This window comes from Belonocnema kinseyi, chromosome 6 (genome assembly GCF_010883055.1).
Source record: "Belonocnema kinseyi isolate 2016_QV_RU_SX_M_011 chromosome 6, B_treatae_v1, whole genome shotgun sequence".
Taxonomy (NCBI): Eukaryota; Metazoa; Arthropoda; class Insecta; order Hymenoptera; family Cynipidae; genus Belonocnema; species Belonocnema kinseyi.
Genome location: NC_046662.1, coordinates 100,838,511 through 100,860,413, shown reverse-complemented (window position 1 = coordinate 100,860,413; position 21,903 = coordinate 100,838,511). Strand labels below are relative to the sequence as shown.

Sequence of the window (21,903 nt, the reverse complement as noted above, 5' to 3'; positions counted from 1 at the left end):
CTAGTCGGGAGTGGTGCTGACTGAAAACAGATGATTTGGAGCGATTCGCGCGCCATATGTTGGTCATTCTAAGGACTTATTGAACTACCCTCGTAATAATTCTTCTTATTTGATCAAATTTTAACATAAATTGGAGATACATTTCGTCCAGATTTCTTGAACATTATTATGATCATCATTTCGTGATACGATAATTTAAAAATACAAGAAATTATTGAAAAATTTCTTTTTTATCTCGTGGGGTCGAAGTGGGAAGGGTTTAAATAAAAATTTTCATTTCGTGTTTAACTATGGAAGATACAAACAAAAAATGATGAATGAACAGAAATTGTGCACCCAAAAAACATCTACGAATTTCTGGTGAATCACTTTTTTGTAGAATAGGTAGTTTTTGTCTTATTTGTAAAAAAAATTTAAAATTAAAAAAAAATTTGCACAAACGACACCAGCTACGAAAGAAAAGTTAAAAGTTCTCTCTGCGTGCAGATTTCCCGGTTTGGTGGGAAGTCTAGAGTGAGATAAATGCATGGCATCTTCACGTGGAAGAGTGAGAGGAAGATACATTTTCTGTCTGATTGCTAGGGAGGTGTAAATAGACTATAATGTTGTAGTAAATAACTAACACAATGAATACATATGGGGGGGGGGGGGTCTCATCGCTCCTCCCTTTCCAATTGTAAAGCGTTTCTTGGAAACGGGATGTGATGTGACCGGACTCACCCTTCCGCTGACTATAATTCTGTTAATTGCAACTTATTATTTTGAACACATAAATAAATATAACCAATATTTAGAAGTTTTAAGTTACAGTAATTTATACTATTTTACTTCATAATAAAAACTGTAATCATTGTTACTATACAGTGAACTAACTTCTCCACTTTCGTTAGGATTGAAAACCATACCTATGATCAATTTTTTATTATTTCTTATACTCCTGCCACAAAATTCTACTTATAATACTGAACTCACGTGCTAAAACTGCGGGAAACGGTTTCTTAACGGCACTCTGGAGCGACATCGCGGGGTTTTGCTATGCGCGTGATTATATCATTTCTCTTCAGGTATCAGGACCGTTTGGCAATCATTATTATTTTTTAAAATAATAATTTAGCAGCTTTTACATCACTTATTACTACATTTTTGAATTTTGTGCAAGTCCTTTACAAGATAATTTGTTGATTCCGCAATGCCCCCTACTAAATCATCCCTGCCGGAAAAAAAGGAAAGAATCGGAAAAGTTTCGGAAAGGGTTATGTTAACTTTGCTTCCGTTTTTTTTCAAACGTCGAGCTGTCCCACGAATCTTTCCGATTCTTCCTTTCTCCTACTTCATTCCGATTTCTTTCCGATCAGTGCAGATTGTCCCTTCAGTTAGCCTCTGTTTCATTATATTTATGTATTCATTTATTGAATATACATGGTTACAGTCTGTTTCACTCACGAGGTTACACGTTTTCTCGAAAAGTTTTAAAGATATTTTGTTCTTTTTTTTTTTTTTTTTTGGTTGAGAGTACATTCAAAGGGCTAGAACGCACTAAGCTAATAAATTGTCCAGTCCCCATTGTTGTCTAGAATAGCCTGACACCTTCGCGGCATGCTCTCGGCCAGTTTTTCTGCATAATCAATAGAGAATGAGCGCCACATCTCCCTGATATGTCGGCAGAGCTGATTTAAGGTGAACTTACACTTTCCTGCAAGTTTCCTCTTCACTATACTCCAGATGTGTTCAGTAGTAGTTTCTGCCTCGTGGTACGGTAATGGATCTTCGCCTCAGCTAATCTGCGTCTTATCATGTTTACGCTCACGTTTATTCCCTTTTCAGAGAGTTTGCCATGATAATTGCCATGATTAATGACATTTTTTATTTGACAGTAATCACAAAGCTCCAAATGATAATTTTGTCTACATTAATTCTCAAACACAGCCCTGGACCGCTGGCTACGGCTGTCGAAAGTGGACTAGAGAATAGACAAAGAGAACAAATTGAGAAAGTCGACCTACATAGGGGCCATCTATAGATTTCGTAACGCAATTTCCCGCAAATTTTGATCTCACCTCTATGTAACGGGTTTTTAAATATTTCTTTCTATAGTTGTACTGGATTATGTATTCAATTTCACCAATATTATTTCCACTTGAGATTTATGAAGAAATGACTCCTTTAGGAATCAGAAAGGGAAAAACTTCTTTTTGAAAATACTAAAAATGCAATAGGGCCTTTTCTCTAGGGTGTCCCAAAAGTGACGAAACACCTAAATAAGTTTCCAGGTAAAATATTTGTTCAAAAAGGTCAAGATGATTCTTGGAGTAACTTTTAACGAGGAATCCAGTAGTGTACTTGAATTTGACCTTGAACTTCAAGGTTATTTCAAGGTCAACTTTGTTTGTCAAGCCAGAAAACCTTCAGCTGTAGTTCAAGGTCATCATTGACCCATGGCCTGTGTACATGTTTGGACGTAAAATTACCCACTCTTTCGATGGCCGTTGTCAAAAATAGGGGTTCTCATTTTTAAAAAAAGTTGACCTTGAAAAAACCTTGAAGGTCAAGCTCAAGGTCAAATTCAAAGACATCACTGGATTCCTCGTTAAAAGTTACTGTCAGAATGACAGAATGATATACTCTACCACGAAGAGAGTTATATTTTTGCACATATTTATTTATGCAGTGAAGTCTCCTATTTCTATCCCCCCGCCATATTTCAAATCACCCTTACATTGCTATTTCAAATTGCGCAGTTCCGTCACCTCTCACCACGGTCCCTGCACGGTCGCCTCCGCGTCTGTGGTTGATCAATGAAAAAGAGGCCCTGAGAGCGAGAACTCCTCGTTGTTTTGAATTAAGTAGTTCAGCATGATGTCATGGGAATCCATATAAGTTTTTCGATCAAATATTGTGAACATAAAAGTATGTCAAGTGTAGAATGTACTTTCTCAGTCATTTTCTGTAACGAAAGTCGTATGCCATTATCCTAGCATTCTACACTTTAAAAATATTAATATTGAAACTTACTTTTAAGTTTATGAAATTTTTCCTAAAAATTGTCTGTGCTCCTAAGCCAAACACTATGCTAACCTTACAAACATTTCTACCTATCCCAGCATGACCGCATCCGCAGGGTCAGATAAAGGCGAAGGCAAAGCAAGCGACAGCCTGCTCTTCCTGCGATCGTGGGGCGCCGAGAGCGACAAACGTGGACGCCAAATGAAGGTGCCAAGCAAGCCAAATTAGGTTCCGCCTGCAACTTAAATTGAGCTTCGTTCGCCAATACGCATCCGCGACGTCATACTTCAAAACTCTCTATTCCGAAAAATATTTGAGTCCTTTTTGATTCTATTTTATTGATTTTTAGTTGACAAATTGCCGTACGTCAACAAAGACACCTAAAAGACACTGGTATGCATGCTTTATAAGTGGCCCGCCATTTTTTGAACTGCGCAAATAGGGGCCGTCTGAACCTGTTTCAATGGGAATGCATAATATTGCATGATCTCCTAATGTGAGTACCTGCGCACTGCGCCTAACCGCTACACTGCTTTTCATAAAAGAGTCGCAACCGGCTCTCGCCCCTCCAGCTGAGAAACTGCTAGGGCAGTTTCTGGGCAAGTTTCTAGGGCAAGTTCTAGGAATTACTAACCCGCGAGTCTGAGAGTCGTGTGCATTTCTCTGTATTAGTATTGATAGTATTTATTCTTTCCAAATAGATCGGGGTTTTCGATACAAGCGCAGCTGAACAAATTTCTTACAGGGGGTGCATCGATACAAGCCGGGGCAGCCATTAAAAAATATATATATTTGAGGGTTTTGCTTTCAACTTAAAGAGCGAATACTAGAATTTTTTTTTAAATTACTGACAATATCTGAAAGTCTTCAAATGATTTGAAATGAAATTGTGCTAAACTGACTGTACACTATTTATTTTTTAATAAGAACCTTAGAAACAATGATTTTTTCATTTTTTCAATTAACAATCAAGACCGCGGAAATAGGAGAGACTTGACTGTAATACAATCCAACTTTATTGGTGGAATGGTTTGGTGGTCTTTTTAAGTTCATATGGTTGGGGTTTTCGATTTTTTGTGGTAAGAGTGGCAAAACCTTCATAATTTAACAAATTAAGTGCTTACTTTACCCCTGCAAGCCATTTTTGTATGTTTTTTCAAAAATTATTTTGGAAATCTGTTTGTGGTCAATTGGTAGGAATTTGGTGGTGGATTTTAATAATCGGTGGTGGAAATTGCGGAATATATTACTTTTCTAAAAATAATATTTTTTGTTTTGTTCGTTACAACTATTTTAAAATAATAAAACATTTATATACAAATAAAACAATACATACAAAAATACATACACATAAAATATTTTATTTGTCAGAAAAACTATGCGAGAAAGGAAAATAATTATTCATCTCAAAAAGATCTACAAATTTACTTAAGACCATTTTTTCATAAGACACATAGTGTTTGTTTCAATTGTGATAACACTTATTAAAACAAATTATTTTGTTTCATTTATTTTGTTTTGTTATATAACCGAGAATATGACAGAATTTAGGAGAATATAAGAATGTATGATTTTTAAAAATAGTTTTATTGTTTACGTTATGCTAATGGTTGAATATAAATTATTTTCTAGCTTAGGCATATTCAGAAAATTAAAATATGCAAGACAGTAGCTTTTTAAATAATTAACACTGTTGGACTGAAGCTCTAACTTCAAAGGCCTCACATTACTTAATAAATTCTAGCATTAAATAATAAAATTATTAAATACCAAGTATTACTCCTCTTTTAAGTAGTCAGCGTTGTGTGTGTCTGTGTTTGCGCGTGTGTGTGTGAAGTATAACATATTTCATCCTGGCATTTATTTAATAAAATGTTATTTTAAGCAGATTAAGCGCCGACATAGTCTATAATAAGCATTTCGATTCATCTGGCACGATTAATAGCAATACTTTCTTGGAATACTGTTTTTCATTTCAAATACTTGACCGCATGATTATTATATACTTAAAATATGTTTTCAACATTAAAAAAACGTTCAAAGTTAACGTAAATGTTCCATTTTCTATTAATTAAAATAAATTTAAGGGCATGTGACACAGCTAAATACCTATATTACCGACCTCACTTTTTCAGTTCACTGAATGTTTTTTTTTAATATAAGAACTTTTTTTGTAAATAAAATATCGAGCTGAAACTTTGGAAAATATATTAGAGTAAAATAAAGTATGTTTAGGTACTGCATTTTGGTAGGAACTTACTGAAAATTATTTCATCTTTTTTCTGAACCTCGACATGTTTTGAACATTCGAACTTTTTTTATACATAAAATATCGGTCTCAAACTTTGAGAAATGCAAGAGCCAAAAGAAAACTACGTTTAAGTATAAAGCTTAATAATAAAAGATGTAAAAAAATTTCAACTGTCCATTCCATCGGCATCAGCCGGTAACGTTGTACACGAAATTACGCACCCTTTAGAGCCTCGTCTAGTGGCCACCAGGGTTCGTATGTTCGTGTACAACCTTACCGGCTGATGCCGATGGAATTGATAGTTGAAATATTTTTTTTTACATCTTTTATTATTAAGATTTGTACTTAAACGTAGTTTTCTTTCGGCTCTTGCATTTCTCAAAGTTTGAGACCGATATTTTATGTATAAAAAAAGTTCGAATGTTCAAAACATGTCGAGGTTCAGAAAAAAGATGAAATAATTTTCAGTGAAGTTTCTACCAAAATGCAGTACCTAAACATACTTTATTTTACTCTAATACATTTTCTAAAGTTTCAGCTCGATATTTTATTTACAAAAAAAGTTCTTAGATTCAAAAAAAAATTCAGTGAACTGATAAAGTGAGGTCGGTAATATAGGTATTTAGCTGTGTAACATGCCCTTAAAAATTCTTATAAATTCTCAAAGAATTTATTTATCGATTATATTCTCGTTAATATTCTCATTGTCGTTACCGTTCTCAAAGCAGTGCGTGTCCCAGTGTCCCCAATCTTGGGAACTTTCTAAACTGCGCTTGCGTCGCGCCGACCAGACGCGGACAACCCGATTGGTCACTTTTTGCGCGCTGAGTTTGAATTGTATAAATATTCAGATTTAATATTTATGAGTAATAATGATTGGAAAACGCATCAAAAGTAATTTAGCATTTTAAATGTTTAAAAATGTTAATAAAAAGGTAATTAGTTTACTTTTAAGCAAAAAATATTAGTTTTATTAGTATAAATATGATTTGATTATTTGTATACAATATTATTTATTTTATAATATTTATACAAGAATTAACTAGTCACTGTACACATAACAGAAAATTTGTTTAAATTTCTAGAATCTAGACAACAAATTAAAAATGTTATTTATATATTTAGCGAATATTGTGTCATTATGATATAACATTTATCAGTGCAGTAATTAATTGTTCTTAATTCATTTTTGGTAATTTCAGTAATTTGATTTTAAGTTACATTGTCGGAAATAAACAAAATGTTAATTTTAAACTCGACAGAGACGAGATTAATCATTGGGAATGATTTATTTATCTGAATTCAGAATTCATAACTTCTTTTTCATTATAATTGAATTATTTATTGTGAATATTAAATCTGAATATTTATATAATTTAAACTCAGCGCGCAAACAGTGACCAATCGGGTTGTCGGTGCCTGGTCGGCGCGACGCAAGCGCAGTTTAAAAAGTTCCCAAGATTGGGGACACTGGTATGTCCCAGATTGTTTGCACTATATGTTTCAACAATTTTGACATTTGACCATGAAATATTAAAAACCACCAACAAAGGACCACACAAAGATTACAAAAATAATTTTTTAAATATAAAAAGTGAAGTGCAACGTGAAGTTAGCACGCCAATTTTGAAAATACTTTAGTATTTGCAATTGCGACCACCAAATATTGAAAACTACCGCGTAATAACCACCAAATTATTCCAACAAAAAAAGTGTGCATTTTTTGGATGACGTGCAAAAATAAATAAACTTGATTTTGCAAACCTCCACTGATCTACACACACACACACACACACACAGGTTAATCTATTAGTCCACCGTCGCTTACCGATACGTCGCTTACTTTACGCTTACCGATTTTTTGATGATATGGGACGTGTGGAATATTTCTAAAAGTGCAATAAAAAAATTGAACAGGTAAATAACCATTTTTCTCTTCAAAACGCCGAATTAATTAATTTCAAACTGTAATTCGTGCGTGAGAGAGACTGGAGGGGGGGGGTAGTACGTGTCATATCCGCGTCCTATTCCTTTCACTGAAATTTTGGTACTTCGGCAATCCGGCGAGGAATTCTAGGTTAGGTCAGTGGTTTAGGTTGGAAGAGTGGTATATTATTGATCGCGCATCGCCTTCACGGTTGCCCTCGGAACTTCTGCAGCACAACTACATCGTGATATTGACGAAACGGAATGAAACTTTCGTTTGCTTTTTTTTTATTGACCATATTATACACTTCTTTCTTCCTATAGTCGGTTCTTCTATATTTTTTTAATAAACGCATTTACGTCTTAAAATACTAAAGTAATCTTAGGAATTTGAACACGCCGATAAACGACGCCGAGTTTCATACAGTGAAAAGAGTGAAAATCTTCAAACGAAGCGAACCGCGTGGAAAATGTCCAGCCGTCAAATAGAATCATAACCGCTTGTGTGTCGAAACGAATACTTTTACCCACAGCAGATTTTCTGTATTGCGTTTACGAGCGTAAAACATCGCTTTCACTTTTCAGGAACTCGTGAAGAAAATGACTGCGTCATCGAGTAAAGGCTTCCCTTGGAAAAAAGGAAGTTTCATTTTATTACTCCTTATTGGTGCTATTTTGGCGTTTGATTGCCGCAAAAACGGATCTTTCGAAGGTAATTACTTTTTTTTAACTTTTTTCATTGTTGATGACATCTCAGTACCCGTAGCCTCGATTTAAACATACTAAATTGCTGATGTTGTGTACTGTAATTATTGAACTTTTGCTATTAATTAGACTAATTATATATATATTTTAAAGCATCGCTAAGACATTTTCACTCTTAAGTTTACTTTTCATCAAACGTCTAGTTCAAAACGAGTATTCGTGTTTTAAAATTCTACAGATTTTAATATTTTTATTAAGTTTACTCTGTTCACTATTCTGTAATTTTAGTTAACAATATGAAACATTTCTACTATAAAATAACATATTGTTACACTGTCGTTCATATTTTTATCAATAAATTATTTTCAATGTCATGAGAAATAAAATCAATATTCTATATCTGTTTATTAGTATCATATTGAACTCTTTTTTCTAGGATTTAAAGTTTAAATTCTATAATCAATGAACATTTCATAACTCATTAATTATTTAATTAAACCTAAATATAATATGCAGATGGATTTTTAGGCATCTACAATGACCTGTCCTACAGTTCAACATTTAAAAGATGCTTATCAATGTAGGTCCACTATTTATTTTGCCGGTTTCATTCTAACATGATGAGTGATACAATGGCTAATATTCAATACATAGTGTCAGCTTTCATGCATTGCCACATCATTAATCAAATTTCGTACACAATAACATCTTTCAAAATATTTCTGACACGCAATTGTCCCAATGTGGCTAGTGAGGTACGTTTCTTAGTTTTTCTCACCTTTTCCGTTATACTACTTCTTCAGTTTTAAAATTGTGTTAAAAAATCAGGACATTAAATTTAAAAGCCTTACAATCTTTTTCGTTTCATTTGAATTTCTAAAATTTTCCATTTTCATTCCATATTGGATGCTTTAAAAGCAACCATTTTCAATTTAAAACGTTTCAAGTCTCATAATTTGAAATTTAATTGTAAAGAAGTGCATAAATTCAAATCTGATAGGTGTATTATTTAAAGCTTAAAATGGAACATTTTTCTATTAAATAAATAAAAACAAATTATTCCAATCTTTATAATTCCATTATATGTAATTACAAATTAAACGAATTCAGATTCAACTAAATAAAAATTAAAAAGTTCTAAATAAAATATTCTAAAACATGTTTCGCAATTTTCATCATTTTGTCATTCAAAAATTAAAAATGTTATACCTTATATTTGGATGTGAACTGCTTCAAAAATAAACAGTTGGGGTCAATAGGGGACAATTGCGATAACTGTTCTAGTGTGATAAAGAGAAAATTTGGAATAAAAATCAAATGAGTTGTTAACTTTTTTTGTTACAACATAAATATTATATTTCTTACTATTTGTGGAAAAAGGGTTGCTGCCATGAGCTACTGCTTCACTCTATAATTGTTAAAGTAACTGTGTTTCTTTCAGAAAACTTCAATTTTCAATATAATTCAATATAATTCTCTTAACAATCCAGGAATTGTACAATTTAAAATAGTTAAGTTTTTTAATATCACTGTACCTTCGCACCAATTTAAAGTTCTTTTAATTTTAGTTTCATTAATATTCTTATAAACGACAAAAAATGGAAAGCAAACTTACATTATAAGGCCTGATTCTCGAAATTTAAATCGAGGTCACGTGAGAAGGATTCGTGAGACGTGTAGAATTTCATTCGACACGCCTGACCGCTTTTTTGTAAGTGGGACCCGGTTTTGAAAATATGAATTTTCGAAAATTTCGGTTGCTGTCCCCGCGGCGCCGACTACGCTGCTGTTGAGTTCGAATCTATTAGCTAGAAAATCTTTTTACATAATTAAAAATTCCATGTAATTTTGTCATTAAATTAATTATTAATAAATAAAAAATTATTAATAAATCGAGTTTTTTTCTCGTTGTTTCGAGAAAATTCGAAACCACGGAAATTGATTTTTTACCATTATTGGTGCAACGTGGGTGCTTTCAAAGCAAAAAAATCATGAAAAGTAACGAAAATTCTGCTGATAAAAAAGAGTATATATTTCATATATTATATGATAATGTGTAATAACAGTAATTTGACAAGTGTCTTTGATTAATTTTTTCAACCTTCAGGGAATATGAAATATTAAAAGTCGGAACTATTTGATATGATTTAATTTGTGTTTAAATTGTAGATTATAGCGATAGAATTCTGAATAATGTAATTCTGATTTTTTTAATAATGTAAAAAAAGATTCGAACCCTACAGCAACGGAGTCGCAATGAGAAACGCTACAACCAGGCCATCGCCGCTCCGTGAGGTGGGTGCCCGTGGCTGACACTCACGCGATCTTTTGAATTTCGACCTCAGGGCGTTGCTTGGGCTGACCGCGATGTTACCTTACCATACCACTAATTACCGGTAATCGCGGTAATAATTAGTCATTCTTTAATTTTGCACATTAAAAAAAAGGTTTTTAGAGACAAACATTTAAATTTTATAATAAATTAGACCTTCTGTTTACGTACTCTGTAGTTTCTGCACGTAAAATATGTATAATTTATCTAATTGTAATAACAAATGCATTTAGTTTGAAAAGCAGTAGACGACAAAACTCTTGAAACTGTGAGGTTTTGGACGGGTGATTCAAATTAATATTAGGGAAATCTATGTAAACTATTGAAGACTAAAATTTGTTCGTGCTGAAGTAAATACAGAAGGCAAAATTGGTTAAGTATTACAATTTTGATTTTTTTACATCCTCATCTTAATAAGTAGGTACTTTTTTTATGTCGGATAACTTTTGATAAATTAGTCGGATTGGATTGTGTTTCGGCATGCAGTTTTAGGGACAAAATAGAAAGATGAATTTCGTTAACCATCTGTTTTGCATAAAAATTCAAAAAATTACAGCATTTTCAAACATTTTGTGACCATTTTTTTTAAATTAAAAATTCTATGTGAGGGAAACCTTTTTTTTTTTGAAAGCTTTACAAGATTTTCATTACAACTTTTCAAATTTTTTTGAAAAATTAAAAAATCCACTTTTGATTGCACAGTAAATAATGCAAAATTTCAATTGTGAACCCAAAAAAGATCTACAAAATTGTTACGAATCACTTTTTTATAGTAACACGCAGTTTTTGCCTTATTCGTAAAAAAAAACGATTACATTTTTTTAAATTTAAATTTGGGACAAACGACACAAGCTACGGAAGAAAAAGGTAAAACTGTTTTACTGTTTTTCTCTTTCCAACCGCATATAAATAATATTTACAAAATAACTTTTATACTTCAAATTTTATACGAAATTCAGACAAAACCGCTTCAAATAATGTTCACTTACCATTTTTATTTTGTTAAACAGAATCTTTCACTAAGATTTTCTTAACAAGTATAATTTAATTATTTGCCCGTTTACTTAACACACATACACGGAGCGAAGCATTTTTTTAATCATTTTGTCCCCATACTAATTCTTCAACTTAAAAAGTTAATACTTTAACATATAATTTTAAATCACGCAGGATAAACGTTTGTATTATTCAAATACAATGTTTATCAATGAAAATTGAAAATTTTTCGAAAAGGTAAAAAGTATTGGCTCATATCACTAATTTATACACGAAAACGTTAATTTTAGTAATATTTATTCAGTAGTTGATATAAATTTCCTTCATAGTAATTTGAATTATCCGCCCAAAATCTCACAGTTCCGAGAGTTTTTCGTCTGCTGCTCTCCAAACTTAATGCATTTCTTATTATTATTATTATTATTATTATTATTATTATTATTACATCCTATACATGTTTTACATATAGAAAATTACAAAATAAAGAAATAGAAATTACCGAGCAATTAGAGAATTACCGCGATTATTGGTAATTATCGGTAAATGTATGGTATTACTTGGTATTACCGGCCATTTCCTATCATTACTCAGGCCTTCCCCTTATTAGTGGGGTTTTTACACGTATCACTCTTATCCATAATGACGGAAGATCTGAAATTGCTGACATAATTCAGTCATTTGGTCGGAAAAATAGAGCGAAGAGGGTAATTTCTGAGAAAGTCATTTTTTATCTTTAGTATTTCATTCAGGAGTGCATAATATGGGGTCAGGTTCTGTAAACAGGATTTTGTCCCGGAACACGGACATTTTTTGGGGAAAAGGTGCAAAATATCACAATCCATTGGATTGGTACTTTCCTGTGTATTTGAGAGGTAAAAGTGTTCTTACAAAAATTAAAGTAGATAGAATTCTGCGTAAAACAAAAAAACATTGTCCTAACTATAATAGGTCGCGAGTTAGCGCCTGACAAAGGTGACCCATTTCAACCTGAATTTACAGGTAAATACCCAGAGTTTAGTTTTTTTGTAAATTACTCGTTTCGGGGTTGTCACAGAAGAAAGATCCTAGAGAATGTATACAAAAGGACTTAATTCTGCGTAAGTTAAAAAAAAAGAAAATGTTCCTACTCCTAATAGGTCCTACTTCCAAATATGCCTATGTTTTGGTCTTTTTTCACCGAACCAACAGGACTTTCGGATTTTCGGTGAAAAAATACCAAAAAATAGGCATATTTGGAAGGTCATTACTCGTGACCTATTGGAAGTAGGAACATATTCTTTTTCTTTTAATTACGCAGAATGAATTCCTTTTGCATTCATTCTCTAGGATCTTTCTTCTGCGACAACCCCGAAATGAGCAATTTACAAAAAAAACTGAGACTCCGAGACTGTCGGTGATAGGATGTTTTTTTTTTTAGTTTTACGCGGAATTTTATCTACTTTAACTTTTGTAAGAACACTTTTACCTCTCAAATGCACAGGAAAGCATCAATACAATGGAATGTGATATTATGCACCCCCAAATGAAGTGATTACGAAAAAAAAATGCCTGTCCTAGAAATTACCATCTAAAAGTACCAGATGACTGAACTAACATCCTGCCAAAGAAAATATAAAATATTTCTTCACGCAAGTTTTTGTGGATTAAAGAATGGGAAGATTAAAATTGGAAAGTCCGAAGATAATTTTGGTAAGATTTGAAACAGGAATCTTCTCAAATCTCTGAAATATCATTAATCGAAGTATAACTTTCTAATTGTGAATCAGAGTAACTTGTGAAATAAATTACAAATGATAAATTACTTTCACTGTCAACCTGATAGGCGTCATTCGGGTAGTACCCACCGCTTCAGCGTTTTTAAAATAAACTAACCGGTATCAGTGTAAATTGGTGATATAAGCCGTCAATTATAGGCCCTCTCTAAGACCCCCCCTCCCTCCTGTAAAAAACAGTAACAAACCATTTCTAGCCCATCCCCCTATTACTTTACGTAATTTTTGATTTCCAGAAATGTTTGCTAGTTATTTGCTACTAGAATTAAGCAGGGTGTCCGAGAACTTCTTTTTCAAAATCCTGAATCATTAATATTTAAATACCAGCATTTTAATATTGTAATACTTTTAACATAGAACCTTTTATAAGTGGATCAATACAGTATTCAAGTTACAAATTCAAAATTTTCGAATTTATTAATTTATTTAAACAAAGCAATGTATTTTCTACTAAAAGATGGGGTTTTAACAAAATACTTGATATTTTAATCAGATATTTAAATTTCTAACAAAATAGTTCAATTTTCAACCGAAAAAGATAAATTCCCAACAAAAAAGTTTCATAGCTTATATTTCAATCAAAAAAGATACAATTTATGTAAAGAAAACAAAAAAGAATTTTGAAACCAAAAAGACGAATTTTCAGCAAATAAAGATTTTTCTCTAAAAAATGTAATAAAAATGTATCTAACTTGTTGAAGCTTCAAGCCAAACCATAAATTTTCTCTACAAAAATTGAGTTTTCAAACAAAAAATATAACTTCAGAGAAAAAGTAATTATCCACTAAATGTATGCATTTTCACCCAAAAAAATGAAACTTAAAACCAAGAAAATGATTTTTTTTTTACTAAAAAACTAAAATTGTCAACTAAAGAAGATTAATCTTAAAAAATGGAAAAGTTACCTTTTCAGATAAAAATTGAATTTTTAACAACAAAAGGCTTTTCCATTAAAAAGTTAAAATTTTAATTAAAGACATAAGCCTTCAACCAATAAAATAAATTTGTAAGAATGTAGTTTAACTTTTATTCAAGTTGTTTAATTCTGAACTAGTAATGATTGTCTTATTTTATTTTTTGAATGGTTCTCTACAATTCTATGTGGGTGATGTTTATTAAAATGTAAGGGGCTTTTTCTATTGCACTTAACATAGATAATGATACTTTCAAAATGCCCCTGCCCCTTAACGTATCACGTATTTCGTGAATGATCCCTTAAACTATTATTTTTTATAACAATAATAACTGTATCATTTCTAAATCATTTTTTTTTTTAATAAAGCCCACTCCAATATTATTTTAGATAATCCTGCGGAGAATAAAATCTGGACTTGATCATGAGGATTTAATAAGAATTAAAACTTTTCCCTAAAGAGAAAAAAAACTAAACCTTTGAATAACTACTGTTAAATAAACAATTTTAACCTGCATTATTTTTTTATGATGTACGTTCAGAAGCCTCCATCAAGATATTTGTAAATTAATAACAGATCTATTTTCGCGGCTTTTTTCTTTTATTTTAAAGATAGGCGACTTTTGAGATTAACTGTATGTAGTGTATACCCTTAAATCGAACATCAAACAATTTGGGTGGGGACGCAAGCCACGAAATGGCCAGGCCTACCAGTCTATGACACGTTGAAATAAAACTGCTATAAAAGAAAATACGTTTTCGTAGAAATGAAATGTGTAAGATTGGAACTTCTTTTAAGCTAATGCGATTAAATGCAGAAAGTACAATTCATTTCAAATCATGTGTGGCCGGGGCTACCCGACTATCCTCTGAATGAAATTTTCGCACGTAAATTATTTCGACCATAAACGTCTCATGAACATGTGATAAAATATGTTCAAAATATAAATCTCTGATCCTTGTGACAAAGCAGGATAGATTAAGGTTAATAGTTATTATTAATTCAATTCAAGTATTTATTATTTGTATCATTAGTTATTTGTAATATGGTTGTTATTTTACAGAATTTCGTAAACAAGCTGAAATTAAACCGATAGCCACTGTTTAAAAAGAATGTGTTTCCCGCGTAAACGTGTTTACTAATAATAATATAATTTAAGACTGTTCCGTTACTATTAATACAAAGGCAAAGGCAGCTTAAAAAGTGATGAGTACATCCGATTCTATTACAGCGGCCTCACATAGAATAAAAATATTCTATACTAATTCCTTGTTTCTATTTTCAGCATCTAGTACAAACAAATTCTTGAGACACAGCGGCGTTCTGTCCTGCAGTCAGAAAGTTTGGGCATCAACAAAGTCGTACTCGCAAAATGGACTGAAGTACATTGAAGCCAGTTTTCCAGACTATTACAAAGCAACTGTAGAATTGACCGCACCCTACATTAAACTTGGAGGCGACGTCTACACCGTAGCTAAGAATGTTTCAATTAAATTGTACGAAAATGCTGCTACCTACGTGATGGAAAAAACACCCGTGGTTGTTGCGATTGTGAGTACTTTTTTAAAAATAATTATATTTAAAAAAATTAGAGGACAGTTGTTTACCCAAAAATAATCTACAAATTTATTATTAATCAAACCAAAAAGATCCAAAAATTTGTTCTAAAATTTTGTTACAAGAATACATTAGAAATAAAAAAATTAACTTTTTGAAAAAACGAAGCAAGTTACAATTACATTTGAACGCTCTTCAAGGATTTTGAATGGTTTCAAGATAACAACAAAAAATGCTTACAATTCCTGGGAAAATTTAAAGTGATTTGTTATTTAAGAAAATAATTTTAAGGGAATATTTAAAATAATTTCAAAACGAATTTTCATGTATAAATAATAATTGAACCATTATTCATTTTTAACAAGTTAAATTAAAAATAATTTAAATTCTTCTTCAAAAAGTGTTAGTTTGAAAAATTCCTAACTGAAAATTACTTAAAATGATACAATTTTAAAAGTTCATTAATTGTGTTATTCATTCTTCTATTTAGAGCAGTGAAAATGGTGGCGTGGATTTATATTTCTTTGAATCTTTGAAGTTGTATTTACAGAAGTTTAACAGCATTAATTTAAAATTGTTCAATTGAAGAATGTTAAAAGCTTCAATTTTATCCGTGTAAATTATTGAGCGTTTGAATAAAAAAATTGTAAGCTTTAATTGTGAAATTATGAAATTCAAGTTTTTCACCTTGAGTGTTCTGATTTGCTGTTCAGTTTTTATAAATCCAAGTGACAATATTGTTAACTTAAAGATTTTGAATCTTTAAATTTCATTGACGCTGAAAAATGCAATAATTTAAAAGTTAGTTGTAACTTAATTTTCGTAAGATCGTTAATATGTCACTATCCTATGAATGTGACTTGGAATTCAAGAAAGAATAAAAGGAAACACCGCCGCTTGTTTATTGCGTTAAGTTCTGACCAGAAAAGTATATAGGAAATGCTCACTTTATTTCTATGGCCACCCAAAGGGTGAAAATTGAGAGATAGTATTAGAAAAATTAAAAAAAAGTTAACTTCTAATGGGCACCTTATTGCACAATATCGATTATTAGCCATATTTCGGCATCTGTATTAAAAGGGCCCTTATGACCGGTTCTAGTTTATGAGATATTCGTGTTCTTCAAAGTTGAGTTAAAAACTATTGCATTCCTCACAGACCGGCCCCTATATCTCCTATTGTACCCTATGTTCAGTTAAGGTTCCTAAAGTACCATATATTCAAGACTCAGTCAGGTACTTTAAAAAAATAGCAAAAATCAGAGCATTTTTTACTTTTTAATTACCATTTTAACCTATTTTTGAATTGTTTGAAATCTAGGGTATTTATAAAGATTACTAGAAATTTTTGAAAGATTTTAATTATTTGAAGGAATTTCTAAGATTTTAGGGTATTTCTAAAACCTCTGAGGCCTTCTTAGGAGCTTTTAATTTAAAGTATTTTAGAGAATTTGAAAAGATTCCCAGGATTTTTTAATTAATTTCATTAATTTGATTTTAAAGCTTTTTGAAGTATTTAAGGATAAAGAATCTACCCTCAATTCTTAGGAATTCTTTTCAATTTTATGAATTTACTTGAATTTTTTTAATTCAGCTTTTTTAATATAAAGTATTTTAGGAAACTTTCCAAGATTCCAAGGAATTGTTTCATTAATTTCATTAATTTCAAGTGATTTTAAAGCTTTTGAAGTATTTAAGGATAAAGAATTTACCCTCAATTCTTTGGAATTCGCTTGAATTTTACGAATTTACTTGATTTTTTTTAATTCACTTGAATTTCTTTAAATTTACTCTATTGTAATCAATTCAATGGATATTTTTAAAAAATTTTTAAGTTTTAATTTAATTGATCCTGAGGATTAATTGATAAAATGAACAAAGGATTTGAAATGTTTTAACGTATTTGTTCAAATTCCTTGACATTTCCAAGAGCTTCAAAAAAATGTAAAGGAGTTTAAAGGATGTAAAATAATTTACGTTATTTTAAAAGATTACAAAAATGTTGTATTAATTTCAGTAATTTAATGGGATTTACAAGGATCCGAAATATTTGAGGGGACTGTAAAAGATTCTGATACGTTTTCAAGTGACTGAAAAAGTTTTAAGGGCTTTCAAAAGATTTCACAGGATTCGAAACATTGTAGAGAATTTTAAAAGACTCCCATACATTTTTTAGTTCCTTCAGTATTTTGAAGGTTTTCCAAGACCAAAATATTTTAAGGTTTTTTAATAAATTCAAAACATTTTTAAGTCCATGTGACCAGACCCACCTTTCTTAGTACTTTTTATTTACATAGTATCTCAAATTTTCAACTCGATGTGGCGCTTCGTGTGAAAAAAAGTGTCGGTATTAATAATTTTAAGGGATTTAAATATTTTAATTTATTTCAAAGAAGTCCTCGTAAAAATGAGGGATTTCGTAGTTTTATGATGATTTGAAAAGATTTTCAAATATTTTTTGCAATTCGCCCTAAATTCTTATTATTTCATCTTAAATCGTTTTAAATTCTTTTGAATTCTTCTAAATTCACTCAAGTCTACTCAATCCAATTTATTTTCCCATCTTTTTTCAATTTACGTGATGGGCTTTTTAAATACAGTTTTAATTTTTTTGAATTTCATCTCATTCTTCTCATTCCTTTTAAATTTCTCTAAATTCACTTAAAATGTATTGTGATCAATAAAATTTGTTTTGATTCTTAAAATTGTTCGATTGCATTTGAATTCTTATGTATTTAACTTGAATTGTTTTGTAGTCATTAGTCACTTCATGTGTTAAAAATTAGTAGGAATTTCAAAGATTTGAAAGTTTTTGAATTCACTCTGAATTTTTTTTAATTCTCTGGATTTCTCCTGAATTTTTGTAATTCACTTGAATACTTCTAAATTCACGGAATTCTACTTAATTCAGTGAATTTTTTTGGATATTTAAAAGTTTTTGTTTGAATTATCCTTACCTTATTATTATACCCTTATTATTATTAAAAAAAAAACATTTCTGTGGCGAAATGTTGTCACAGGCTTATACTGCCCAATATGTGGAAGGCATTTTTGGTTAGAGTTGGATTTTTATTTGATCATTTTGCACGGGGCTCTCCCGGTATATATCATCAGTCACGGACGCATTTTTATAATGCAATCAAGTGATCTGATGAGAGCAATCTGCCCAGACATATTGGACAAAGCCTGGTTTTTACCCCATCATTCACGGACTGGGTTGCAGTCAAGTACACGATGGGGGGGGGGGGCTACAGCTTAAGGTGGGTTACGAACCACCAGAACCTCGGTAAAGGTACATTGAAAAATTTCCAGAAGTACCGGCTCAGGGATCTATTGAATATTCAAGGATATTGAATTTTTCTAAGCTTCTTTCAAAGTTACTGACTTTAATGAACTTTTTTTTAGATTTTTAAATTGTTTCAAAATCATTTGATTTTTTTTTTCATTGACCTTGAATTATTGTGAATATAAAATTCTTCTCCTATTTTAAATTTCTCTAAATTCATTCCAGTTTTAGGGAAATCAATGGCATTTTTTTGTTTTTTTAAATATGTTTTCCAATTAATTTGAATATAACTAGAATTTTTCTGAAATCCTCTGAATTTGTCCTGAATTTACCCTTTTAACGCGAGAAAAGTACCCTATGAAGGTGACAAAAAGTACACTTTGGTCCCAATGTTTTATCCCATATGCACTGTGAGGCATGTTATTGTTTTCGGGTTTGAATGAGGAATGATGCTGGAACTCATTCAGAAGCATCATCTGCAGATTCGAAATCCACCAAGCTCAAAATACTAGCTGCTCCTTTTCTCGAGATATTCATATTTTATTTTTTAGTTTTTATAATGTGAAAATATCACAAAAAATGAGTAAAAGAGGGTTAAAACATTTTTTCAAATTGATTATTTACAAATTTTTATTTATTAAAAAATGTAAGTAGAATATATATGAAGCGAATATTATATATAAACTATGCTTAGAGTAACCAAGAACGAACGACGACGACGTAGTGGTTATATGGTTCTATTAAAAAAAATATTTTTGACGATGTTTTTTTAGTTTTTGTTTTTATGTTTTTCACTTGTTTCTTGTTATATATTGCAGTGGGGTATATAAATTTATAAGATTATATTAAATAATAAATCGATGCTCTTTAAACCTACATCCAATTTATTTATGTATATTATGTCTAATGTAGGACCTAGTTTATCAGAACCGAAACAACAATTTACGATTTTATTCATTGCTTTATTTATTATTCAATTTAATATAATATTATAGTTTTTCATAACCCACTACATTATATAACAAGTAAAAAAAAACTACTAAAAAATCCAAAAATGGTAAAAAATGTTAAAAAAAAAATGGCACCACATAACCACTACGATCTCGTCGTTGGTCCTTGGTCACTCTAAACGTGGTTTATGTGCAGTATTCGCTTCATAAGTATTCTACTGACATTTTTTAATAAATAAAGTTTAAAATAAACAATTGAAACAAATGTTTTAACTCTCTTGTACTCATTTTTGTGACATTTTCACATTATAAAAATTAAAATATAAAAATGTGAATATTTCGAGAAAAAGGAGCAGCGAGGCTTTTGAGCTGGGTAGATTTTGAATCTACAGATGAAGCAGGCCTGGAAAAGTCATGGAATTTTTAAAAACTGTTCAATTAACTTGGAAGTCATGGGCATACAAAAAAATGACTAGAACTTTTTAAATCTTCTCTATTTCAAATTCTTTATAATTTAGTATTTTATAGCGAATTCTATATTTGAAAATTGGAAAAGAAAAATGAAAAAAAGGCAAAATCAGACAAAGTGTAAGAATTAAATGCAAAGAAATGGAAGATTCAATGGGCAACGCTATCTAAAAGTTTTATTTTGACTGTTAAAAAATTCAGAGTTTTTTAAGAATACTATTATTAGAAATTGTAATCCTAATCTTTGCATAAATAGTTGAATTTAATTTAAGTGTTAATTTAAGTTCAATTTAATTGGGTGAATTGAAAAAAAATAGATCTTGATTTTTTTAAACTTATACCTGGAAAAGTTGTGGAATTTTATAACCAGACTCTTGTAGCAACCCTGTTTATGAATGCAGTTAAATCTGTTACGTATACTCCTATGCGATCCTACGAAAGTGAATTCTTTTAATTCCAGATCGAGCACTATGCACCTGGCATGTTGGCAGCAGTTCAAGAGCAAAGCATAAAGGGAATTGAGCTGATCAAGAAATCCTCGGCCTATATCTGTGAGCAGGTCGTCGACCGATCTGTGATGGGCGTTAAGTGGCTGGAGACGAACGTTTTCGTGTAAGTAAATCTTACCAAAAGAATTCCTTATTGAGAATGATTAAACTGCGATACGCCACCCGGGGACAACAATTGAACTAGAAAGAATAGGTACGATTTAAAAAATACATTTTAATTTGTGCATAAAAGTGTTTCAACTATTTTTATTGGAGTTTACAATATTTATTGAATAATAAAGATAAGTCTTCATCGAAAACAAAGGGGTTCAGATGCAATTTACGTATTATACAGTGAAAAAACACATTGTTTGACAGAAATATAAAAAAAAAAAAAAACAACAAGAATTCTTGATCTTTTTATTGTGTCTATTATTCGTATTTGTTTTGCATATTCTGGATAAAATGTGTCACTATATACATTAATTAAAGCTTATTTAAGCTTATAATGCATTAAAACTTACATGAAATAGTGAAATAATTTTTTTTGTAAAAAAAAAACATTTCACAAAAATTAAAATATATCTTTAAAATTGCATATACTCTTTCTAGTTTCAGTTTTCGGCACCAGGTGGCGAAATGGTAGCCAGCATTCCTAATACCGAAAACCTTTTCTAATTTATTTGAATTCATTTTTCAGAGGAAAACTGAGCCCGAAAAGTCTACAGAGCTATGCGAGTCAGGCAATCGGCACGACACAATCGTTGGCCAGTCAAACGTACGATTGGCTGTATGAGAAGGTGCAAACGCTGTCTAAAGTTCAGTGAACGAATAAGGTCTGCTTCGCTGTAGCGACTATTCAGTCGACTGCCGAACCATTCCATACCTCAGCATTTATTCGTCAGAATACAGGCGGTTGAAGGTTTATACGTTTTATCATAATTATTGCGGTCTTTTTACCTGTGATATTCCAAGAATAAATACGCCGCAGTCTTCTTCTTGACACTCCAGCGTATCTCCTCAATGGATGTCTGGCGTCACCCAAAAACCTTTTGTTTTTCAAACACACTATGGCGAAACGAATCTTCACTTCTAACCAAGTGCCATTTTAGTTCGACTATCATGGAATCCTCGCGCGAAATACGGCTCCAATCATACTATTTTGTATATTCATGGGTGTACTTTGTTTTAGAATATGATTGAAAAAACTCTAAAATAAATGACTTTTCATAAAAAGAAACATACAAAAGATGAAA

General features: G+C 31.1%; 1 protein-coding gene across 1 annotated transcript in view; it reads left to right on the top strand.

Annotated features, from left to right (window-relative positions):
• The window catches only part of LOC117175717 (transmembrane protein 214-B), a 48,954-nt gene extending 27,051 nt beyond the window's left edge, over positions 1-21,903 (top strand). The window contains exons 7-10 of the mRNA XM_033365494.1: positions 7,766-7,892; positions 15,185-15,450; positions 20,620-20,771; positions 21,348-21,903. Coding sequence (XP_033221385.1) covers positions 7,766-7,892; positions 15,185-15,450; positions 20,620-20,771; positions 21,348-21,474 — 672 coding nt within the window. The 3' untranslated portion in view covers positions 21,475-21,903. The remainder of the gene's footprint in view (positions 1-7,765; positions 7,893-15,184; positions 15,451-20,619; positions 20,772-21,347) is intronic.